The sequence below is a fragment of the Cottoperca gobio genome, chromosome 17, assembly GCF_900634415.1.
Source record: "Cottoperca gobio chromosome 17, fCotGob3.1, whole genome shotgun sequence".
Lineage (NCBI taxonomy): Eukaryota > Metazoa > Chordata > Actinopteri > Perciformes > Bovichtidae > Cottoperca > Cottoperca gobio.
The window spans coordinates 8,524,646-8,550,642 of record NC_041371.1 but is presented as its reverse complement, the minus strand read 5'-3'; the positions used below and the strand labels follow the sequence as shown (position 1 = coordinate 8,550,642).

General features: G+C 41.6%; 1 protein-coding gene across 3 annotated transcripts in view; it reads left to right on the top strand.

Moving 5' to 3' along the window:
• The window catches only part of greb1l (GREB1 like retinoic acid receptor coactivator), a 43,634-nt gene that overhangs the window by 6,441 nt on the left and 11,196 nt on the right, over window positions 1-25,997 (top strand). For 2 of the 3 annotated variants that reach the window (XM_029454098.1, XM_029454096.1), the window contains exons 2-18: window positions 13,542-13,653; window positions 16,153-16,312; window positions 16,830-17,003; window positions 17,195-17,371; window positions 17,536-17,712; window positions 17,837-17,959; window positions 19,068-19,190; window positions 20,504-20,641; window positions 21,382-21,507; window positions 22,055-22,192; window positions 22,695-22,880; window positions 23,098-23,397; window positions 23,503-23,631; window positions 24,095-24,229; window positions 24,494-24,691; window positions 24,830-25,010; window positions 25,734-25,923. In XM_029454098.1, coding sequence (XP_029309958.1) covers window positions 16,156-16,312; window positions 16,830-17,003; window positions 17,195-17,371; window positions 17,536-17,712; window positions 17,837-17,959; window positions 19,068-19,190; window positions 20,504-20,641; window positions 21,382-21,507; window positions 22,055-22,192; window positions 22,695-22,880; window positions 23,098-23,397; window positions 23,503-23,631; window positions 24,095-24,229; window positions 24,494-24,691; window positions 24,830-25,010; window positions 25,734-25,923 — 2,652 coding nt within the window. In that variant the 5' untranslated portion in view covers window positions 13,542-13,653; window positions 16,153-16,155. Of the gene's footprint in view, window positions 1-13,541; window positions 13,654-14,296; window positions 14,476-16,152; window positions 16,313-16,829; window positions 17,004-17,194; window positions 17,372-17,535; window positions 17,713-17,836; window positions 17,960-19,067; window positions 19,191-20,503; window positions 20,642-21,381; window positions 21,508-22,054; window positions 22,193-22,694; window positions 22,881-23,097; window positions 23,398-23,502; window positions 23,632-24,094; window positions 24,230-24,493; window positions 24,692-24,829; window positions 25,011-25,733; window positions 25,924-25,997 lie in introns of those variants that run through there. The other variant, XM_029454097.1, reaches the window with a different exon arrangement.

Here is a 25,997-nt window from a genome sequence, read left to right as displayed (position 1 = left end):
TATGGAACAGTGTGTTCTCACAGGGTGTACTCCTCTATCCCCCCCCCCTCCTGTGCCCTGCCAACCCCATCGGAACAGTACCTGCAGCCAGAAATGACTGATCGCAGCTTACATGCTCTTTTTTAAAGAGTACAGTGTGTGCTGTGCCACAGACGGGATCAAAGTGCAATAGTTTGATGGAAGGTTAATATTTTTTAGGTTTGATTTCATTGTGTTGGCCTTTTGCAAAGATATATGACATTAATAACTCACGACAGTGTTGGGTTTCTATCTTTTGATTAACAGGGACACATCGGTGACCATCCTTTGCATTTATTATTTTACCTTCATTGTGGCGTCTTCTGGTATACTGAGATAGGAGACCGGAGAAAATGTGTATGGTATTAGTAAAAAAGAAAATATAAATGTTTACCCTATATAAGGTGTAATACCCTTGCCTTTTTTCCGGCTCCTTTTCACTAGTTTTAAACTGTTTTATGAGCAAAATCCTAATGTAAGCCTTGTTAAATTTTAGACTTGTCACATAAATTAGTTTGCACTCATGTCTAGGTTCAAGGTGATTCATTGTAATGAATGTAAGATTTTATTGCAGTTCTATCTGATACACCTGGTTAATTGGCAGTCTTACACAAGTTACAACACTATGAAACATCCTGCACTGTTTTTTATCTCGGTATTGATGTTATGAAGAGACAGGACGTGTGCTGACAACAGCTGGAAACACTCAGACGTGTTGCCAGATTTCCCACATTACCACAACACAGCAGCAGCATCATTGCCATGCCAACATACTGTATAGTGTCCTAAAATATCCCTGCCCACACACACACACACACACACACACACACACACACAAACCATCCCACAAACAGGACATTTACTCTCTCTCACTCTCCCTCCCTCTTCATATTGAAACACAAGGTCAGCGTGTGTTCTGCCAGGGTGTGTGGGGGAGAGAGCTGTCTGTAGCAGAAGGCTCTTCCATAGGCTGTCACAGATTGTCCAAGGCTACGGTGACCAAGACCCAACCCTCTGCTGCGAGGACTCAACGTTCCTCTGTAACAGAGGAAGTCACTCTCTCTCTCTCTCTCTCTCTCTCTCTCTCTCTCTCTCTCTCTCTCTCTCTCTCTCTCTCTCTCTCTCTCGTCATGCTCTCTGTATGAACTTCTGCAACTCAAGCCCAACTTGACAAAAACAGACAAGCAGCATATTGAAAATATCTTTTTAATTAAGAATGTTTTATTGATCTTCTCTGTTGATCTATGTATTGACTTGCTGGTCAAATCAAGAACATTAAAACACTGATTAGCGTTTTTTCATCAAACTCATTTAGTGAAACTTCACTTAATATAAGGTTAGCCATTTACAGGAATTTTGACTCACACGCAAGTTTTGAGACAAAAAACATAAACAACATATTGACTCAGCTATAAAGGTAGAGTAAAACAAGTATTAATAAGTAGGCAGGTTAGCCTTCTTTGCCTCATCTGTCATTGGGGCCTATAATGCCGGGTCCACATTTAACGTTATTTGGTTGTTCCGCTACCTGGGGATAGCTGCTGTGAGCTATTTTGTTGAGTTGCCTCTTAGCGAAATGCTCTCTGGTAGGCAGCGGTGCAGTGCATACAGTATGTCTCAGGCTTTTATTGTGAAAGGGAGATCGCAACACGGTGGCACACAGAAATAATTTGTAAAGCAAGGCTTAAAGGGAATCAATCTTAACGCTGATGGTGTCATTATTCTACACTGTGCAATCCACATTTACTTCATAATGATACATTTAAGCAAAAATGATCCATTGTCACTTGAAAACATTGCACGGACACATGCCAAAATACAGGAAACCCTTGAGCAAATGAGACGGGAAACATAACAAATACAAATCCCATACAGTAAATGAGTTTTCAACTTTTATATATTTCACTGAGAGCAATCCTCTCTTTTTCAGCAACGCTGACGTCTTTGTCTCCTCTGATAAGAGCAGCAGGCTACGCTGTTAGTATGTTAGTAATCCGTTTGTGCTGTGTGTAAGCTGTTTTTGTCCCCTTTCTGTGGACTTAACAATACAAAATGCAACCTTAGTCACCGTAGGGGGAAACAGCATGTTTCAAGTCTTTTTGCTATGCTAAGCTAAGCTAATCGGGTGCTAGCTGTAGCCTTATGAGTGGACAGATATGAGAGTGGTATTGATCTTGTTGTCTATGCCTCTGCAGTAAAGTAAATAAGCACATTTCTATCTATTCTCTTTAAATTTATCGTATTAATCAATGTTGCAGCATCATAGACTGTGGACGTACCGTTGCAGAATTCACTTAGACTATTATTACAGTTATAATTTCATCAGCACTTGCAGCGTTACAACAGTGGGAGTCTGATTGTAAGCTGAGAGAGTGAAGTTGGGTGTGTTTACTGGGCTAGCGTTGATTAAAGAAGATTATTCAAAGAGAAACAGAAGCCCGTTTATTACTCTCAGCCCAGAGTAATTGGGGAATGCAAGTATCATGACATTAGGTTTAGAAAAATATCTTGTTTGGAAGAACTTGCTCTGCGCTTAAGTATAATAAATATTACTTTTAAACAACAAATGTCCATGTTTTGGTGCAAGACTGATAAGTAGGAACATTTTGAAACACTTTTCAAATGGCCCACTCATCTATTAACTTCAGCCTCCTGGCTGTTTTTAAGGTAACATGGCTGAACACAGTTGAAGTCATAACATTTTTCTCTTATTTTTATTTTAAGAATTTCTATCACTTTGCACCTGAGTGCAGCTTTAACTGTTAATTGTGCCTGGTACACCTGTCCAAGGAGCGCTGTCTTAACTTTCACATCTGCCAGTTGGTAAATTATCTCATCTCTCAGAGGGATCAGTGCAGGATGAAGTGCACCAGGCCTGAATAGGTTTACTGTCACTTTTTTCTCATCAGCAAGGTTTGTGTGTGGGGTCAAGCCCTCAACAAAGGATGGCTCAGCTTCCATTGTCCCGTTAAAACAAAAAAGAGTCCTGCTGATGCCGTGGCTCTTGCTGCTGTAAGGAGGACGGATGGGATTTAAGTGTGGGTTCTGTCACCGAGGGCAACCTGGTGCTTATTAATCGGGAGAGTGGGGGGTTATTGAGGGCATGTGGCAAGAGAGGGAGGGGGGTAACGGGGGTGGGGTGCCGCTGATTCAGCAATGCTGCCTGGGGTCAGGAAGAGGGACATGATTGATACAGCTGATCGCCGGTAAGGAAGTTTAGAGGGAAAGGGGAGGAGACTCTTTCGTCGGGACATTGAGAAGCTTCTTTGTCGCAGTGTCACTCAAATGGATTCAAGGTGGCAGAGACTTTTTTTCAGGAAGGAAAAGAAAGGAGAGGTCCTATTGTGAAAGGTGGGTCTCTCTCTGGACGCCTGATGAACACAACAGACCTCTTTCTTGTGTCCCCTCCATGAGTGCTCAGTGCTCCTGCGTGGCTAAATTGAGTCAGTGTGTCAGTTGTGTGAACTTTTCCGGGAAGAACTTTGAGTGGACCGCCTGTCTTTTGTATCTGTGCCTTTAATGTATATTCCTTTATTAGGAAGGGGGGTGGGTTTAAAGTGTAAAATATGTTTAGTGAAGATCCTTACACACAGACGATTGACATATTTATCTAGTACGTGTCTTTAACAGTAGAGTAGGGCCGCAACTCATTTCTATTTTCATTATCGATTCATTTTCAAATGATTTCTTAATTAATCCTAATCATCTGTAAAATGTCAGATGATAGAGACAAATATCCATCTTAGTTTCCTAAAGTATCACAAAAGACAAAGAAAAGCAGCAATGTCTTATATTTGAAGCATTGTTGCCAATCATTTTTCTTTTGATTAGTTAGTCTCAGTTCTCGTACAGAAAGATTTCAACAAATTGAAATTAGTTTTTAGCGTTTAGTATGAAAAAGGGTTCTAAAGATACTGAAGTACTGAAATCTGTCATATACATCATCTTATTCAGTTAATAATATAAATAGTAAATAACATATTTACTCATTTAAATAATCATTTTAATAAAGATTTTATTTAATGTCTCTTATAACTGTTTTGTCTACAGGCAACCATGCATAATAATAATAATAATGAATAAAGTTTACAACAATAACTGAAATTCAAATTTTTCCTGCAATATGTACTAAATGACCTCGTTCTTTCCCAAGAAACTTAAATTGAAGATCGTAAAATGTGGTTGAGTGGAACAAATGTTTTGGTATTAGGTACCAAAACTGAGGTAAAACAATACAAAACGTTTTTAATGGATTCAGTTTTTGAAAAGTTATCTAACGCAGTGATCATCCCTTAAATCCCCCGTTATTATCACGTCCTCATCACCTCACTCTGACTGACATGTGATGTGGAAGGCAGGATTGAATGCAACTCAAGCCAGCCCCTGGAAACAAAACCTGACCCCTTTTGCTAGTTCTGTCATCTGATAAGAGCCAGTGTTTTGATAGTGTTGGCCCTCTCAACGTGATCCATGGCTCTCCTTTTACGCCACATAACAAACAGGGCTGTCTAAACAACCGTTTATGACCAGGACAAGGCCTGGTCAACCATCATCAAAGATCTACTCTGGGATGAGTCATTAGGTGTGGACCAGATGTTAGAAGAAGCTGCAGCGATTGTGGAGGATCAGGCTATAATTAAAGAACTGGTGAATAAGTGAATGCATGTATGATAAGCTTAGTTTTACATTGTTCTTTTGTTTTTAAAGTCATACGAGGTTAGGGGATTATGTTCCCAGTCTAAGAATAACATTGGACATTTTAGAGAATGCATTTTGGACAGTTAAAATCTAGCAACTGCTCATGTTTTTAAGTTTGTTTTCTCCTTCCCCCCTCTTGCCCTTTACCATTGACCGGTGTTTGACCACTGCCGGTGACAGCTTTACAGTATGAAATAGAACTCATTGTTGTCTTATTCAATATGGCCTGGCTGAATAAGTCAATAAATGCATTAGGGTCCTGTGTCTCTCCCTGTTGTCCCGACTTAGGTGAACTGACGTTCAACCCGGCAGCATTGTAAAATGCAGATTGGGTTCACTGACAGGCCTTCCATTTTATTACACAGTCATGAACAGCGTTGTAAACTGTCCATCGTCCTTCACTTTCATTCACTTCTTCTGTCGGGGATAACGGCCATGAGAACTGACCTCTCTGCTTACTGGTCACACTATCAAAGAGCTGACATTTTTGGCAAGTCATGGTGAAATTTACACTTTTCTTTACATTCTGTAAAGTGTGTAAAAGGTGGAAATATGAGGTTTGTTATTTATGGACAAGATGAAGAAGGATGAAAAACATTATTATGAGTTCAGCTGAAACAATTACTGATTAATCATTTAAGCAAAATGCCAAACATTCTCCAGTTCCAGCTTCTCAAACGTGAAGATTTGCTGCTTTTCTGTGTCATATTATGTTAGTAAACTGAATTGGGTTTAAGCCAGTTGGTTAGACATACAAAGCAGATATAATCGGCACTACTATAGACACAACAATGAATTAATTTGTCAAGAAATAATGAAAATCATCATCAGTTGCAGCCCTGTTTTTGAGTATAAAAATAAGTTTTAGGTTTATCTGTTTGTCTTCATGATTCAACCATCCAAAACTTTAAATCAAATCAATACTTTACTGTATTTAAACTATATATTTCTTATCTATATGCATTGAAACTCCATGAATAAAAACGTACATATAATTAGATGATAATAATAATAATGCTGGAAAATTAGTTATAATTTATACAATTTTTATTTATTTATTGTAAACCAGTCTAAAGTGTTATGCTATGATTCGGGTACTTTTAACAATTCTTGTTTTCCATTTGTGCTGCATCAGTTATCTGTTTGGTGGGCCATTAAATGATGGCCGTTGTTTGTGTCTCAGATTTAGTTTAAGGTTAAATGCCTTGCCCTTAAACTCCTCCGCTGGGCCAGAGTGTGTGGCAAGGTCACCACTCCAATCAACCTAGTGTTAACACAAAGCCCGCTTGTCCCCTAATGAATTAGTGCTACAGTTCCTCAGCGAGTCACTACACCACCCTCCAGCCCCTCGCGAGGCCTTCACAGCCCCGCTGGCCTTTCACACACACCCCCTTTGCTCCTAATTTTGAAATGAGTTTTATAACTGGACAGTAAACTTCCAGTGGCTTAATGATGATGACTTCTTCATCTGCCCAAATGCTCCTTTTGTCCGCCCCTCCTCAGGCCCTGTACCCTGCCCCCGTTCCCTCTGGTCACACCAGGCCTTAAACCCTGGTTCACCCCACTTTATAGTTCCACAGATAATCCCCTAGAACACACACACACACACACACACACACACACACATGCACACACACACACACGCACACCCCCCCCCCCACCTCAGGCTATTATTTCCACTGAGCCCTACTCTTTCTCTCTGTTGCTGCCTGACTTCAGCAATGGCATTCAACTGGAATGTTTGCCTTTGTTTGTGTGGCCTACTGGAAAACCATGAATGACCTTAGCTCATCTGCTATCCTCACTAGCACCGATTTGCACTTCAGGGCCCAGCAGGTAGTCCCGGGGAGCGGGAGGAGGGGTTTTGGAAGAAGGGTGCGGGGCTTTTATAAGGAAATTAGTGCTGTGGACTGCCACCCGGATAGTAAACAACTGTGCGAGTCCTCACACCTTTCGCGTCAGGTAGAACACGTAGACAGGTAGAATAGGGAATTCTGTTGCGGGAATTTTCACATGATGGCAGTTTTGCTGTCTCGTTGAGTTTTTTTTTACATTTGAGCAGCAGGATTGTTTTCTTATTATAAGAGTCAGACGTGCTAACTTGCACCTTGGTTGCTGTACTTCCTCCCCACCTGATACTCGTCTATCATTTCTTGATTTGTCAGTTGAACCTCATCCTCAGAGGGCTTCCCATTTCTCCTGAAGTATCAGATCCTCAACCTGCCATGTTATGTAATCAATTATCCTAATGTGCAAAGTTAGTCAGGTATGCTGAGTCAGCTAACACAAAGCTGTGGCACTCCTCTGGGAATCCTAAGAGAGGAAGAAGTCCTCTCCCCTACCCCCTCCACATTTAAGAGCATCAAGCCCAAGATCTCCCAGAACCCCCCACAGCTGATCATGGGACTCTTCTTTCCTCAGGTGGCGATGGCACTTCCCCTTTGTCAGGGACTTTAGCAGGAGCTCAATGCAGTGGTGAAGGATGGGTTTGGTGGGCGGGCAGCCATTCAATCCACACTCTTTTGTTTTTTTGCACAGTGTCTTTTGAGGTCAAAGAAAATGCCGGGTTTACTCATTATCTCCATTCTAACTGGGCTATTTAAGACAGGCCACGTCAAAGTCAGGGGCTTTGACATAAATCACACTGACAGCTCTTTTCCCCCAGTCGAACTTGTGGCGACGCTGGTATCAGATGGATCATTGTTGAGATTTCACTTTTGTTCCACCTGATAAAGTTAATTTTCAATATCTCCATCACTTAATAATGTCAAGTATAATCCGAGGCACTGCTTGAGACTCACAGATATGTTCACGTGTGGTCTTAATCAGCAATAGCCAGACAAATTTCACAGTCAAACTCAAGCCCAATGTTTAGACAAATGTGGCTGATTGAGAGAAAAGAGTGCGTGAAAGCCCCGTAAGGACTAATGGAGGCCCTGATTGGCTGGCGTGGTGGTTTACAGCAGGCATCGCGCTCACTGTGCCCCTAATATAACCATTGGAGAGGAGGTGCGAAGAGCTGCACACGACTTGATTAAAACAACTGTTGACTGTGTCTGTGGTAATGAACTGGAACAGCAGTCACACGGCTCAGCGAAGCAAGGAACCTGGACCAGCAAAGAGAGATGTTGATGATGTGAGAATGTATGACAACAGAAATGTAATCAGGGTTTTAGTGTAATCATGAATTGGTATTATTATTTTGTGTTTTAAGTAGGTATTTTCTGATGAACTTCATACAAAAACCCAATTTCTAGACAGTAATACATTCACATTTTACTTTATCTTATCTCTATAAAAGCAAATGTAACTCTTCATTCATCTGATCAATTAATCTGAAGGGAAATATTGGTATTAAACAGAGACCTAAAAAATGCTGTGTCATGGTAAATTCGTGAGTGCATCCTCCCCGCCATCAAGTAGTTGTGAGTTTACTCAGATCTACTATTTACCTGACAAATTCTTCATCAATTAGTCTGCAGGAAAACAGACACAGGAGTCCTAGGGCGTTCTGCTGTAACTTTACACGCGCGAGGTCACAGTAAAGGATTAAGTTAAGTGTGTTACAGAATTTCAGCAACCTTGAGTAGAAAAATATTGAAGATTTAAAATGTATAATAGTTGGTATTGGATTGTAAAAGGACTCAAGGATAGAATGATTTGATTAGAATCATATGTGGAAGTTTGACATTTTGCTCAGCTGTTGTAGCCGTGTATGTTTTAGCAGCAATGTGACACATACCTAACTTCACTTGCATACAATGCGATCCCTCTGGAGCCCTTCTCCATTGAGCGATATCTTGATAAGGTGCCAGCCCTGATTACTAGGCTCTAAAGACATAGAATCCCTAACATCTGCCAGCGCCTGTTGATTTGTGGTACATTTCCGTTTATTTATTTTGACCAGATGAGCCCCTGGTATTTATAGCGGGAGTAAAAGCCCAGTGTGGGGCCAATCCCGGGCAAGGCTACGAAGACAAAATGCTCAATCTGACTTGACATTCTTGTCCCCATTTTGCTGGGGATGGATTCTCCTGTCACTTGAATTGGCCCCCAATAAAATAAAGTTGTGTGTGTCAACAAGAGTCTGAACTGAGCTTGAAAAGGTTTGATTTAAAGATCCACCCTAGCTATCTTTCCAGAAAATGAAGATTCTCACCTGACACATTGTCAGTGTCTTGGCGTGCTGGGGGTCACGCGTGGCAGGGCTACGGGTCTGTGTGGCAGCGGGGAAATGCGGGATCTTCCTCTTTGTTCCCCCCCACAGCTCCGCAGGCCTCCAAGAGCATCTGTCACCACAGGGGGTCAGCAGGGCCAAGATGAATGAGCCCCCGGTGGATTCCCTCCCTCCTTGGCAAATGGCACAGGACAGAGGAGGGCATAGGGGACTAGGGGGAGGGGTCTGTGTGTGTGTGTGTGTGTGTGTGTGTGTGTGTGTGTGTGTGTGTGTGTGTGTGCGTGTGTGTGCGTGCGTGTGTGTGTGTGTGTGTGTGTTTGTTTGCATGCGAGTGAGAGAGAAAGGGCGAGAGAGAGATAGGGAGGGATTCTGCTGTTCCGAGGGAAAGAGTGGGATTCCCATTTCTCTCTGTAGAGTATCATGACGAAGGTGACTTGAGACATACCAGAGAAGATTGAAACTCCATATGCTGCCTGGATATCAACAAATTCTTTCCACTAGGATTTATTATCTAAAATGGACTACATCTGACAAAACGCTGCCTTCACATTTGGAATGTACTGCATTTGATTTGGATTCTAAGGTTTCATCCACTGGTCGAGTATTCATGGAAGGTACAGGAGTACAAGTTTTTTTTTAACTGCTTGTGTCACATGTGGCCCTGAGGTAGAATTAATGAGATGGGCTTTTAGCACCTGATTTAGAGAGCATGGAGAGATGTTTGTTTGTTTTCTTCTTCATCTCTTACCCCATCCCCCTTTTCTCTCATGTCTATGGGCAGTGTCTATCCAATGTTAACAATGTGCTGAGCTATTGGTATGGACTTAAATTGTTAATGCATAACAATGAGGTGTATAGAATTTAGATATCCTTAATGACAGAAGTCTGTGTGTGTGTGTGTGTGTGTGTGTGTGTGTGTGTGTGTGTGTGTGTGTGTGTGTGTGTGTGTGTGTGTGTGTGTGTGTGCATCTGAGTTTCGATTATCTTGCCAACCCTGGCATTGATCTATTTCGCGTTTGGCGCGTGTGTCGATGAGGACCCGATGATGTGGAGTGCTCCTTGTGAAGTTATGTGGATCAGTGGTTCTGTAGAAAACTGCGACAGCCCAGCCGGACTTTGGTTTGCGCATGCGCTGCACACACGCATCAACATCTACACAACAGCGCGGCCAAGTCCGCTAACGGGCTCTATGGGACGTCTCTGTTGGTTTTCTTTCACAAAATAGTGCGCCTGTCTGTGCAGTGATACAGTTGAGTGCGTGTGTGTGTGTGTGTGTGTGTGTGTGTGTGTGTGTGTGTGTGTGTGTGTGTGTGTGTGTGTGTGTGTGTGTGTTACGGTACAGGTGACCATCAAGGGGAAAGCGAAAAATACACAAACATCTAATACATTGTATTCCCATGCATTCAGCAGAACTCCGTTAAAAACAACAAGGAAATAACAATGCTGCTCTAATTACCGACCAAATATACTTATACAATTACATTCACCATCTGTTTCTGAATCTGTCTAAACATCTCCTGTAATTCGGCAAACACATAATCCACCAACTATCACATGTTAAAGTTTTTTAATTCTATCCAGGTATTTATCCCTCTTTTCTGAAATGGACAGAAAGGAAAAGCAGTCCGGCGACACTGACATTATTTTCACATAACACAGCGCTTCCTACAGTTAATGTGGTGTCTTAGCAGCTTTTCCCTCCTCAACGTCTCACAGAACTTTATCTGAATGTATTATCATTTTAATTTGAAAGGTTCTCGCCGCCTCCTATGGTGCAGTACCTATCTGTGCCTGAACGGTTACTGACGCACTGGGGGGGCGCTGTTTTACCAAAACACAAATATCACTGTGATTCTGACAGAATTGTTATTAATTAACGGAATGTGGCTGTGACTTAATCCAAGAGTTTTGTTTTAAATGACATTGTCTTTTTCTGGGGGACGACCCCCAGACACCCCCGCCATTATGTCTCTTTGCAGCTTTGCTTCCCCATTGTAAAACCTAAACAGGCCCCCCCATGGTGAGGAGCATAGATCTTTCTTTTCCTTTGTTTTGAGTAAAGATATGTGTTATATCTGGTGTGTATATCAAAAATGCTACCCAAAACACACAAATTAGCAAAAGAGAATGTCAGAGAGAAGTCGAGTGGGTCAATTTAACCCCCTAGAATAATAGCTTCCCGGGCCCTTAGCTTTCTGAAAATGAACTAAATATTTGAATAGCCCTGGTCTAAACTGTAGGTCAGTCTGAACTTAGACTTTCTTCCAAACCTGATCTTTACTTGTAGTTGTTTAAATAACACATTTTTAACAATAGCCAAGTTTAACTGTATGGACAATATCAACATGTTCCGACCTCTATTTCTCAGATATTTATGTGGAAAGTAATATAAACATTAGAAGGATTTTCTCCCATTATTTAAGAAATGTGGGGGCTTTTACTTGAAGGATCTGCTGAGTCAGAATATAATCAAACCAGGTCAGGAGGAGAATTAAATCCTGCTTCTCTCCCTCTATTGTAAACACTGTAATGTAATTATGCAGTTGAGGGAGAAACAAAAGAAGGACTGGAGATAAAGGAAAGACAGGGTTAAAAGTAAGATCAGCTCAATTGGATAAAGTAAGATATGTGATATAACTAAGGATCACTTTACCCAAGCCACAGTTGTGACCATTTGCACTTAAAAAAGCAATCCGATTACAGAACATTTGAAGAATATGAACATTCATGCTAGATTCATTACATTTTATTTACTTTTATGAATGCCATTGTCATTGGCTTACTGCCATATTTTACAACTTTATAATGTTCATACAATCAAAAATATATTGTTACCTGCAACATTCACAACAATGCTTAATTTCTTTCCATTCTCCAGTAGTTGCAAATAAAGTCTTGTTTGACTAAAAGGGGCGATGTACAAAGAAAACATTTGACTGACATCACTTTTGATAACGGTCTTTAATAATGTGAAGCCATGATACCAGCATAGACAGTACAGATGGCAATCTTTTGCAATAAAATATAGATTTCTATGTACTGTATATATTACAGGTAGCTATATCAATGTATACTTGACATATTCTGGGTGTGCATGCACATGCAGTTTCAATAGCATTACAAAGAACATGTTAGAAATATGTGTGTCCAACCTTTGACTTCTAAACAATCTGGCTTTAAGTAAGAAACTAGACCAGCTTGTCAGCCTTAACATTCCCTCAAATGTCATTACTGGAAAGACAGAACCCTATTAAGCACCTCAGGCTGGGCTTGTGTTTGGTGTCTAGATTTACGGCTCCTTCGTCTTCATCTGGGGAGCCATCTGCGTCTCCTTCTGTGTCGTCTACCCTTCATGGCTAGATAAGCATCAACATATTTCAAGACTCTGCTCCCTGGGTAATTAGCAGAGTGTGAGACCTTTGTGGGAACACCCAGTGGAGGGTGAAGCCTGAACTTGTGCTATGATACTTTAGCTACAATAATACATTTCACATGATCAATGCTACATTTGAGTCTGTTATAATCTTCTTAAGCAAAAGTTGCATTTAGTGATTCAGTTGCCCAGAAGGTAAAAGAGTACATGTTTCTGTAATAGTGACATTTGTAACTGCCTAGATTAGCTGTATCACACTGGCTAATCATTCACAAAAAAAAGGTAAATTGTGGTCAGTACTGGAGTGTACACTTGCCTTTTGAAGGACTTGGACCCCAGACCAACCTCCCTCTTACAGAAGAGTGAGAAGTGTTGACAGGGGAGATTGTGACCGTCAGTGTTTTGAAGGGAACTTTGCTTACGTTATATCAGAGGCCTGAGTGGCTAAACAATACTTTGTCAAAGGGTCAAAGTAATTGACAAATCCATTCAGAGTAGAGTGACTGTGTGTTGTGAGTGTAGCTACAACTTAAGACACCCAATTGTGTTTTATAAAGGTAGCCCTGGGGGCCGCGGTGTCACATGATGCCTTTTTAGCCTCGTAATAGTGAGTACATATGTTATGGTTTTACCTGCTGTTAATGTCTGAGTGGCCATAAGTGCTCTCGTTTATTTTGTGAATGGGCATGTTCTAGACCCGGGGTTACCTGACTTTCTGCAGTTTACATGTTAATGGCTTTTCATGCAACGGTACATTACTTTAACGTTGTTCTTTGTCTTGCAAAAAAATATTAATACAAGTGTAAAATAAAACACGTAAACCACAACATTGTTTAAGTAGTTTGTTGAAAGTGTTATTAACAATTATTACCAAAATCAATTGTCAAATTCAAATCAAACTCTGCCTTAATCTGTACTTTTACATCATATTGAGAGTGTGTTTTTTCATGTTGTCTCAATGAATTAGATTTATTCCAGTAAATTGGCTAATTTGTTCTTTTTGCATTTTAGGAAAAATAAATCTTGAAAACAGAATCACACTGAATTATTGTTCAGATTTATGTTTTTGGGATTTAAGCCTTAAATTTGTTGCTCAAAATTGGTTCCCTGGAACCCTGTTTGTTGAGTCATACAATGTATACTGGCTACTTAGAGCAAACCTAACCCCATTATTCTGCAGCGTATCTTTCAGGAATTATAAAACATTTATGTTTCATTGTATCATTGACAGTGATACCCTGTAAGCTAATTAGAGTTCTCCCTGCTCTCCCCCAGGTCTCGAAGTACTGAGTGAAATGTCTTTGCTGAAAGTTTCCACTGAGTGGTAGAGATCCAGCATGTAGCAGAGGTGAACAAGTCCCTTCACGCCTGGGAACAATCCGACAACGTAAGTCTTCTTGTTCTCTGTCTTGGTCTTCTCAAATCTGAGTGAAGATTAGACTGCCTTACTTTGTCACATTCATGCAATCTGTTGATGCCACCCATGAGCCGAGGAATGGTCTTGACTGCCTCTCTGACCGGCTGAGAGGCAGTTTTAAAGTCACCACTAAGTGACATGAACACCCCTTTTTAGGCCATTAGTCTTCGCACATTAAACTGCTTCTCCCCGGCAGAGTCCACTCATTATGTTTGACCATCCATCAAGCACACCGCAGCCGCTGACTCACCTGAAATACCCCTCTGTCACTAAAGCTGACCTTAGCAACCACCTGAGTCCCACCTCAGAATCATCCGTTGAGCGACCTCTCACAACAGTCACGCTTTGTTTTAGGTTGTGCAGGTGACAAAAGGTCATTGTCTTTGTTCACCTCCGGCCTGCACGAGCTTAATGACAAATGTGTCCTCTGAGGCTTGAGGGTCATCCAGCCAAAAAGGACTCCGGAGCCTCTTTTGACTTCACAATCGAACAGACAGCGGCTGCTTGAAAAACGCCCTCAGGCACTCATTTTCTTTGTCTCTCCGTGCAGCCACCTTCCTCCGTCAGTTAAGCAAGATATACTGTAGCTTCATTCTGTTAAGCTGCTTATCTCTTTTTCAGCACAGTCAGGCACTGTTAATCTTGTCTTTTGTCTGGGTTGGTCAGATTCCTCCCCAGGAAGGTAAACATGGAGTCTGGAACCTGCCCAGGCCTGGGCAACGTGAGACCCGGGACGAGAAAATGCAGCTCCAACTTGAGTCCCACCCTGTGCATTATTGACAAAACCAAAAGGTTCAGGGTTTCTGTTTGGCCAAAAGACACTGTGTGTCTAGTAGATATCGATCCACTGACTGACAAATTCAATGTTTGGTACAGATGAACAGAACAACTAACTTAGAAATCGTTGGGTTTCGAACACCTCACATCAGGGTTTTGGATGGATATTTTTCACTACATTTTATAGTGAAACGACTGATAATAATCAGAATAATCAATATTGGAAGAGAAATAGTTAGTTGCAGCCCCAATGGATTTTAAAAAGTAGTTATTAAGTCATTAATTAAGTCATTAATTAATCTACACATTTAGTGCCTATGTCAAGTGCAAAATAGTTCTTTCATTTTATGCAAAATTGCTGCAACTACATTTCTTCATAGCAGCACCCGCACATACACATCTACAATCTAAGGCTAATGTTGGGTTGGAAAAACAGTTCTGAAAGGCCAGGTTAGTCAAATCATTACTAATCTCTAAGCTCAAGTTTAGGTCACTTATAACTGACTTTCATCAAAACTAAAGATACAACACATAACCTTGACATGTAAGTTCTTCGACAGCTGCGCAGGATCTTTGCAAGGCCTAAATGAGAACTTTGAGCTTTCCTCAAACAGCTGAAGTCTTCAACCTGGGCCACAATTTGGCTGCTCTAGTGTAGAGGAACCACCACACTGGTCTGCACCAGTCAGAAGTAGTCCAAGGACAAACATGGGAGGAACTTCACGCCAAACTCATGTGTCAGGAAAGCAGCCAAAACTCCCTTTTTGCTTTTTCCCACACACAGTTTGAATGCTCTTGATTACTAGCTAGTTATTAAAAACAAATGTTACAAAAAAAAGTGAAATGTTATGACAAACTGAAAAGATGGGAGACTCCGATGTGTACAGAATGGACTATGATGTAGCATAGCCATTGGTCAGTGCTGCTTTCTAACCCCACATTTGGAGTGCTTTCTGTCTCTCCCCCCCTCCCCTCCCTCTGTCTCTTTCTTGTGCTCTCTTCTTTGAGACTGCGTGCTTAGCCCTCTGTCCAGTGGCCACCTGCCACCAGAAAGCCAACCAACCTCAGGTCCACACAGCCGACCCCGGCAGATGTCCCAGAGTGGACACTGGGGTGCAGGGGGCACGGGGGCAGAGCAGGCAGAGTGACACAACAGACAGAAGGAGAAAGAGCAAAAAAAAAAGAGAGCAAAAAGCCATTGGCCTTGGCCATTATGTTTGGACTGACATAGAGAAACTGTGTGTGTGTATGTGTGTGTGTGTGTGTGTGTGTGTGTGTGTGTGTGTGTGTGTGTGTGTGTGTGTGTGTGTAGCTTCTCTTACTATTTGTAGGAGCCTCTGGTAAACCATTTAAAGATACAGTACACACACACATATAGGGCTACGACTAAAGATTATTTTCACCATTGATTCATTTGATGATTGTTTTCTTGACTGACCAATCAGCAGTTTGGCCTATAAAATGTCAGAGTGAGATATTCCAACTACAATCACCCAGAGCTCAATGTGAGGTCTTTAAATTGTAGCTGAAGCACTAGTTGATACAGCTGTGTCTCATTTGAAAACACAAATGCATTTGTGTGAGGACACCTGCTGCTGGATTGCCATCTGCAGAGCTTGCTATTCTTATGTAAGGAACTAATCAATAAATAGAGATAAACAGCATCATGACTGTGCATCTTTGCTCTCACAGATAATGGGAAATTCGTACGCCGGGCAGCTCAAGTCTGCTCGATTTGAAGAGGCTCTCCACAACTCTATCGAGGCGTCACTGCGCTCGAGCAGCGGAGATCCACAGCCCATCTTCACACAGCTCTACCTTGAGCCGGAGCCGTACTCTGGTAACACGGAAGGTAGGAATTGCAGTGGCTGTCATGTCGACATTTACTATTGATTTTCTTGCCATACATCTCTGGTTTACATTTGAAATAAATGTGTGTACATACTAATGAAAGTGCCACATTTTCCACAAATTAAGATATTGAGTCAAAGCTGTGGTCACTTTGTTGGGTCTTTGTAATTTGCTAGTAATTATAAGGGAAATAAAAAATGTCATCTTAATTTAAACCCACATAAAAATATATTAATGTGTTATTAGAACTTAATGTTTTATTTAAATTCAAGTTCTATGATCACCTTTGAACAAATGTCACACTTTTGCCTGTTAGGCCGACCTGCTGTGCATTGACTAAATTACTCTTTAAGTCACTGCTCCCTAATTCCCTATAATTCCCTATAATTAGTATCAAATGACAAAGTTCTTTCAAGGGAACTTACTAGAATTTCTTTAGGAATTAGCAGACCTGTAAAATGCAGTGTTACCATAATCCAGCTCGAGTGAAAATAACCCAGATTTAAAATGTCCATCAGACATGAAGTCGAAAACAGAAGTCCATGTTGGGGAGACGCCAGGCCACGAGCTTATGAACAGCCACTCTTCCAACGATCCGGAGGAGCAGGAGGACGATGAAGACTCAGACAGCAGCAGCCCTCCGCTTCCCTACCTTCAGGCCCCGGCACCCGACGGCTGCTGCACACTGGACGGTAATCTAAAAAGGCCTTTGATTTGGACTGTAAAAACTCAACATATTTATATCAAAGCAGAAAGAAACACAAATATTAGGCCTGTTGTAAAAGATGATAGAATAACTAAATCTACCCTAAAGTCCCTCTTTTATTTCGTCAAATGTCATATCTGTTTCATCGTCTAACTGATAAAAATACTTCCTCCTCAGGGTTCTGTCAGGCCGGCAAGGACCTCCGCCTGGTCTCCATAGCAACGGAGCCCATTGAAGTCCCAGGGGGCTTTGAGCTGGTTGGTGCCAAGTCCCCCAGTGTCCCCGAGCACATCCTAGTGTGTGCCGTCGACCGCCGCTTTTTGCCTGACGAGAATGGGAAAAATGCACTTTTAGGTCAGTCTGTTCTCCTGGTCCGAGATCAGCGAGCGATCAGCGTCGTTTTAAGTTTCTGGTACAATGAATACGCTGGTGTAGTTAACCTTGTGCAGGCCAGCCTGAACTATAATTACATAATGCTTGCAAAAATAATACAATAATTCCATGTTTTGCTCTTCCAGGTTTTTCAGGAAACTGTGTGGGCTGTGGGGAAAGGGGTTTCAGATACTTCACTGAGTTTTCGAACCACATCAACCTGAAGTTGTGCACCCAGCCCAAGAAGCAGAAGCACTTAAAAAACTACCTGGTGAAGAATTCTCAGGGTGCTCTGTGCAAAGGACCCCTCATCTGCTGGAAAGGTAAAAATCCTAGCTTTTCAACTCTGAATTGATATTACACTTCTGTCTTGTAGTGCACGTACAGTGTGTAATCTCTGGTGGCGATGTTACGCTCTGTTTGTAATTCCTCTCTCTTCCATCTCAGACTGTAAAACCCGTCAGTTCTCGAACAGTGCGTCAACATCCAAACCCAGCTCGTCCTCCTCCCTCAGCAGCAAAGAAAACGGAGGCGCCAGTGGACACAGCTCCTCTCCCTTCTCCCTCTCAGGTGAGACCGCACAGATGACTTGCATTGTAAGATTTAGTGATCCCCTTCAGGCTGACATGGATTAACTTCTGTGCAAGATGATTTTTACTAACATTTAACAATAAGTTACGTTGAATATATTGCCTCCCTTCTCCCTAAAATGACAATCCGATTTGTATATATTTCTCCAAAAAGAGTTAGTTATTGTGTTGTGGGGTTTATGCTGATGGCTTATGTTGTTGCCATAGAGACAGATGGTGGTCGCTAAGCCCTGAAATGTATTAGGTGAGCATAGTCTGATGCTTGAACCTTGACACTGCATTCTGCTGTTTATGAGGCTTTGTGGGTTTCATCTCATTTTGTTGTTGTGACGCTCTGGTGTTTATTCTGGTCGCAATCTGATATTTCATCAATGATAAACGTTTTCAGTATATTTTTGTTATTATTGTTATTGTAGTTGTTGCATTGTCTGATATTAGTTGCCTATTTCATGTCATAAAAAGGACATTTTATACATTTGAGTAACATACTTCTTTACAGAATGCAATTTCATTCTGTCACTTTATCGTATGAGGTCATGCCAAGTAAAAAAACAACAACAGTGTAATGAAATAAAGACCAAATAAAAACCGCTACAGAGATGAGAGATTCTGCCTCTTTTCGAGGAGACGTTTCTTCTCCGACCTCTCACAACAAGAGCACCCGTTACCTCTTTGATAAAAAACAAAGCTTACGGTATTGATTTGTTCTGAACCTGGAAGCTGCCTGTCAACAGAGATCTCCGACATTCATGTGTTAGACAGCTGAGCTGCGAGGCTTGTTGCTCGCATTACCCTGAAATCTCAGGTACATCCTGCTCCCAAAGAGGTCGCTGAGACTTAGCAAGCCAATTTACATGCACTTCTCCACCTCTTCCCCAAATAACTGTTCATTCTGGAATGATTAATGAAAAGGAAAACTATGGTGTGTTTGTATTGTGCAGTGCACATTGGATACAGACACAAAAGACTTTCTCAGCAATTGATTAGTAGCATGAAGGCAACCAAATGACCAATCACGGGAACAGCCGGAGTTGTTGAGTGTTAATATGTATTTCAAAGATAATTTATCATCTTGTTTTGACCTCCAGATTCTCCACCCACCAGAACGACGCTAGTATCCTCTGTCTTTTTCGGGAGTCAGGACCTCGGCAGAGACTGCAGTTTCCTCAAACCTCTGTCATCCACATCTGGAAACAAGACTCTACCAATAGGTGAAGCTCTTTTTCAGTACACCTCTAATTTCTTGTTGTTCTATCAGCCATGTCAATGTATTTGTCCTCTGCATTATACTTTACTTTTGCTGTATCATTAATCTTCCCAGATAGATAATACAAGAGACACACACAATAACATACACCACATATATTTTGGTCACACTGCCACATTCGTAGTGACATCCAGGCCTTGACAGTGGTGTTTGTAAGGATTTAGATGCTAATAAGCCCTTGCCTTTATGTGACTGTCACTTAGATGGCCTTATGCTGAAAAACATTGCTTAGCTACGTGGTTCACTACAAGGCAGATGGACTGACCATAGCTCCAAGATTAACCTCTGCTATGGCCTGCTTAGATGCACACACAACATGCAGACGCAAAACAGACACATGTGTGTGTGTGTGTGTACTTGTATTTATACACCAATCAATACTGAAGGAAGGAATGCTGTAATGACTTTTTAAGGCTTTGCTATCCATTAGGTCCTTCACAAGGTTGTGATATTGACAAGCAAAGGCTACACACACCGATCAATGTTTTAGTCTATGGCAAACACAGTGAATATGAGATTGCAAAATGGCCAATCCGGTTATTGGCAATATGTATAGGAAATCAATAAGCCACTTGTTGGTAGCCTACTGACTCATTTTTATGTATTGCTCAGCAGGTAGTTACAGCTGCGAAAATATGTTTACATTTGTAGCCTATAGCTACAACTATTGGATGTATTGCCATGCCATGTTTTTACACACATTCATGGTGGCCGGAGGATGAATCCTAATTAAATTGCTGATCTAATGTCTTTTCCTTTAGCGCCATCATCAGGTCAAAATTTAAATTTGTCCAAAACCTTAGTTCATGACTCGATACTAATAAAATTCTCATCAGACTCAACTGTACTTTTTTGTTGTGGTACTAATTAGCAAATGTTAGCATGCTAACACTAAGAGTGTGAGCATGGTAAACATTAGGCTATACCTGCTAAACATCAACATGTGAAGTTTAGCTAGTCGCTTAATCTGGAACAAAGTATCTTTTCTGTTTTTTGAGATGTTATCATTGTACAGTTTAGTTCTTATTATACCTATAATCACTGTCAACGTGTGCATTTTTAGCATGCTAATGTTAGCATTTAGTTTAAAGCACTGCTGTGCTTTCGTACAGCCTCACACAGAGCCGCTAGCATGGCTGTAGATTCTTAGTCTTGCTTCCAAAATCATTAAATACATAGTCTACATATAATAAAATATAAAGTCTGAACTATCTCTCGTAATAGTGTGTATTCATGTGCATGTGTGTGTGTCTCTAGTACCCACAGCTCTGAGGGTGAACGGGCCGACAAATGGCCTTGGTGTTGATGGGCGTCCCCCCTTACTGAGCCCCTCCCAGGTCTCTTTAGGGCCTCAAGCTCCGGGGTATCGCACTGCTGACTTAGGAGACGGTCCTGGTAAGTCCTTCACGACAAACACTTGACAGAAAGGCCAATATATATCACTATTGCCATATAGTACAAAAGTAAAATGTTGATAGTTTTAAACATTTTGTAGATGCTTGCCTCATTTTTAAGATTGTATGTGGACTGGCACCTCCCACACCGAATCAGTTCATAATGTGCAAGGATAGTAGTGTCAGGGCAATACGGGCAACTACCAGAGGGGACTGTGTTGTACAATACGGATGTAACAGGTTTGGGCAAGCAGTCTTCTCATTCAGAGCCACCCACCACTGGAATAGTCTTCCTATTGAATTAAGAGAGAGCAACACTTTTAAAATGAGCCGGAAAGCAAAGCAAACCTGCAATCATGAGTAATCACACTATGTCATCTCTGGCACTGCCATTACATGCTCTAATTGTTTTTACATATCTGCAGCTTTTGTAATGTAATTGTGTATTGTATTGTATTGCATTGAGTTGTATCCTATTGTGTTGTATTGTGCTTACTTAAGCATTGTATTGATAATGTCAGGCCATTAATTTCTAATATCCTGTACCCTAACCCTACGATGAAAATAAGCTCATTAGCTAACTCTGGCACATTGAGGTGGAAACTCAATGTTGATTAATGTGTAAATATTGTAAATAAATACATATTTTTAGAAGCAGACGTCTCATACATTCACTATCATTTTTGTTTTGCTCTATTTTCTATTTTGACGTTGTTCTCTGTGTCTGTTTTGGATGTTCAGTATCCACTGCCATGAACTCGGGTCCGCCAAAGAAGCGCCACCGGAGCTGGCATCCCAACCCGTTGATACCCGTCCCACCGACAGCCGTCCCCGTGCCAGCCATCCGGCCGATAGTTTGTTCTCCAGGTCAGTCCCCGAACTAAGTCAGGACGGCTCTTTGAGCTCTAATGTTTTCTACGTGAGGCAGTGTCAGATGGGTTGTGTATTTAATTGACCCTCTTATGTCATGTGTCTGCTTTTTAGTTAATTTCACTGTGTGTGCAGAAGTGCACTTTTGTGCATGTGTTGTTTATAACCCCCCTTTCCTCTTCCGCTGTGTTGGGAGTGAGTGTGCCACATCACCGATGTCCTCTGGTTGTTAGGGATGATTCACCCAGTCTCAATGGAGATAGTGCTTTTTCTTTTTTTAATGCATGATTGAGGAAGATTTCTGCCACATCATGTAATTGTGGTTATATATTCAAGCATCATTTCAAATAAATTGTCTGTCCGGATTTCTTTCATTTATAACATTTCTGTGATCACAGTACAACAGCCACAAATATTACGGCACTGGTTTTCTTTCTGGATAATGTTAAACACTTCTGCACTTACTTGTACTTACATGTTAAAACCTAAAACCTACAATTGATTTATCCTATTATTGACATGTAATTCCTTTATTTCTCCCCAGGTTCTGTGTTAGGAGTGTCCTCTCCGCAGCCTCCAGTCGCAGGCGTCATTCAGCCCCAACCTGTCACCGTTGGAGAGACGGTCATCGTCCCCGATAACCTCCTCAACTCTTCAGGAGTCCGCCCTGTCATCCTCATCGGTATACGCTTTGTTTTAGTGATCTGTTTTAGTTATCATCCTGAAGGGTATATCAAAACAGTTTTCTTTATCAATGTCAGGAAAAAAAGATCATCAGGAAACAAAACCACCAATAAAGTAATAAAGTAGTTACATTTTTCAAATGACAAATGTCCCTCATCAAAACACTGTGAGATACAACCTATGTTGGTGTTTCAACTGTAAATGTTAGTTACACTACATTTCAGTAAGAAGGTTTCCACTCACAACATGTCGCACTACAAGCATAAAATCATTGTTTGTTCCTGGTGATTTGGATTAGTTTGTCAGAATCCCTACCCAGCTTGTCACACTAGCCTTTTGTACCTGTAATATTGACTTATTAAGTGTCTAAATGTCAATTGTATTCCCCTAACAACTGTTTAACTGTATACAAGTTTTGAACCTTTTACAAGAGTTGTTTTGTTCAGCATTTCTAGCTGCTTCATGTTTCTGTTGTGTCTAATGATAACCATTCTTTTCAGGGCATGGCACTTTACCTTATTTCTATGGGAATGTTGGGGACATAGTGGTGAGCCCCCTCCTGGTCAGCTGCTATAAGAGCAGCCAGCTGACGGAGAAAACCCTGGAGATGTTGGGCCTCAACAGCAGCCAGCTTCTCTGTGTGGAGACAATGATTCTGCTCACTTTACAGTATCTTGCACGTTTAGGTAAGCAGCAAACAAAAGAAGCTCACACAGAAGCCTCGCTGTCACTGGTGTTTTTACTGACATGTTGCATGTTTGCTGTTACCCGGTGAATGACCTGGAGGTGCTGGTGCCTTATTTAAACAGAAAAATTGCTTGCAAAACAAATATCTAACTTTTGGTACATGTCCGCTTCTATATCAGACGTTATGTTTTTTTCATATTTGAATTTTTTTTGCAGGCTCGGTGCAGATTCCTCTGAGGGAGGAGTTGGAGCAGATAGTTTTGAAGGCCATGCTGTGCTGTCCCAGGGGTCCTGCCATCTCCCCGTCCCAGCTGCCCTGGTTGGCTCGGCTGGAAGCCAGCGTCTCAGGGGGCAGCGTCCAAGTCGTGGTTACCCATAACTCTTTGGGAGAGGGCATCTCGGAGTCACTTCGTTCTCTCAGTGAGGGTCCTCACCACCAGAAGTGCCTGCCCACCTATGTAGTCATTATATGTGCCTCTAAAATGAGTGGCAACGAGTTCTGTGTGCTTGTTTTGGGTGAGTGCATTTCACTTGGTTGCTACCTTATTATTATCACGACCAATCAGTGCACAATATGTTAAAGTTATAATAATGGAATCTTAACTTATGTGTTGCACACAGGAAAGTACCAAGCACGGGCCTTAGCTGAAGGCATGCTGACAACAAATGAGTTTCTTAAGGAGATCAGCTATGAACTCATCACAGGGAAGGTCAGCATCTTGGCGTCTCACTTCAAAACCACGTCACTAGGTGAGTGCTGCCTCCATACAACGTGCTTATTGAGTTTTAATGAAGGAGGCATTCCAAGTCATTTTGAAGAAACAAGATGAACTGAATGTTTCCCACAACGTGTTATGATGGAGGTCGGTCACCTCCATTACATTTATATGGAATAAAACATTACGCAAGAAAGAAAACAAAAGCTGAGGCTCTATTTCTCTCAGCCAATGCTACATATTTAATACGGCTATTGTTTAGGTATCTACTTACTAAATTGATCACAAGACAAGACGTGATGTCTGTATCATTCGTAAAAGACTAAGATAGAACATGGTGTCACACATCCGTTTGATATGATTCATATGATAACAGGCATTTCTGTATCTATGTTTTACTGTGTCTGTGCTGCATACCAAAGAGAATATTTGTGTTGTAGCAGCTTGCATGCCTGGCTCTGTGTCTTTGTGTGACTATGGTGACTGGTTGTTTTTAGGGGACAATTTGGACAAGCAGCTGGTGCGATACCAGCGGCGACGGAAGGGACAGGTCATCCAGCCCTTCCAGGGCGATGTCAATGACCACATCCATTCACAGGAGGCTACCAGCATGTCACCACAGTCAGACAGAGGTTAGATTGATCTCTACCGTACTCACCTGCCAGGTTTCTTCTTCTTTTTTTTTAAACCAGCCAAAACATTCAATATATATTCTAATTAGACTGTAATTCTATAACATGTTCAAACAACATGTTTATTCTGCAGCAATTTACAATAAATTCATAGCAATATTCTCCACCTTTTGTTTCACTTTAGGTCATTCTTATTTTGTTGCACTTTAAATTGATAATGGTACTGATACATATCCTTTCTCCCTCTTTGTTTTCCTGGAGCAGAGCTGTTATGTAAGGTCTTCCAGATCTATCCGACCCAGCTGAGCGTGGCCCGGAGCCTCCTCTCTCAAGTCTGCTCAATCGCTGACTCAGGAACCCAGAACCTCGACTTGGGCCGTTTTTGTAAAGTGGACTTCCTTGTTCTGGTCCCTCCGTCTCACATTCTGGTACACCAGACGGCACAGCGCATCAGACAATCAGGTTTGTGTCCAGCTGCAACATCATAAATAACAACACAATAAAGATTCAAGGAGGACTTTTCCACCTGCCAGAGACTTAATGTCACTAAATGATGACAAGATTATATTAAGACTTCCGTTTCTTGTTTGTTGTGATCAGGAGTGCTTGTCGACCTGGGAATCGAAGACGTCTGCTCAGCCTATCAGAAATCGGACAAGTACGTGGTGCGTCTGGACGGTGAGGTTCACGCCAAGATGGAAGCCTTCATGAGGAAAGTCAAGCAGAACCCCTACACCCTGTTCGTCCTCATTCACGACAACTCGCACGTCGATCTCACAAGGTAACCTGCTGACACTATTCGGCTCTTTTAATAATCTAAATATGGAGAATGCTGCAGCTTCGGAAACGATGCAAAGTCTAAAACAAATACAGAAAACCAAAACAAATACAACAACGGAGAAATACTGCATTTCCTGAGTAACGAACTAACGTCCAAGCAGGATTTTTGATTCTGACAAACGAGCAGCAAGGAAATGTTTCTGAACCTTGTCGGCCACCATATCTAAAGCTGTGTGAAAAGATGAGTTGTTATGGCTGCAAATATAGCCTTGGGCTTTTTATACACTGATTAAAGTGAAGAGAGGAAAATAGCAGCGAGAAAGTGAAAACAAATACAGCACTGAGTATCTATGACCTTGAATCATGGTCACATGTCGGCCAGATGATGTATGACTGAAATGAATTAAAAATAAAGGTTTTAGTGTTGATGCAGTTTAACATTTGTAGGCATTTTACGGTTCTGTTCAGAGATGGTTGCCACTGCCGCCAAGATCTTCATCCAAGCAAACTACTGTTGTCACTTCCAGGAACAGAACAGAAATCACTTCCTGCTTCTTCTTTTTTTGGGAATGAGCTACAAGACACTGGGCAGTTGTCACAGCGAATATAAAAGCCCTCATGAACCATGTCCCTAATGAAGTTGTTATTTGCATCCATCTTAAATGTTGTGAATTTTGAATATCCCGCTCATGTTTCAAACACTTTGCCCTCCTCCGTCCCCCAGTGCTCTGTCAGGCTCTGTGTGCCACGGCGAGCTGCAGGGTTTGGCTGACCGGGTGGTGAACTGCCAGGAAGTTCTAGATGCCATGAACCTCCTGGTCCTGCAGGTCAGCTGCTTCCCGCACACGCTGCAGACCCACCAGTCCCGCATCAGCATCCACAATGAAGTTCACTGGCCCTCCAACGAAAGTCTGGTGAGTCTTATTTTAACATTAAAAAATGTTCTGACGTCTATTTCACTTCTAAATGTAGTTACCTTTCAATGTTA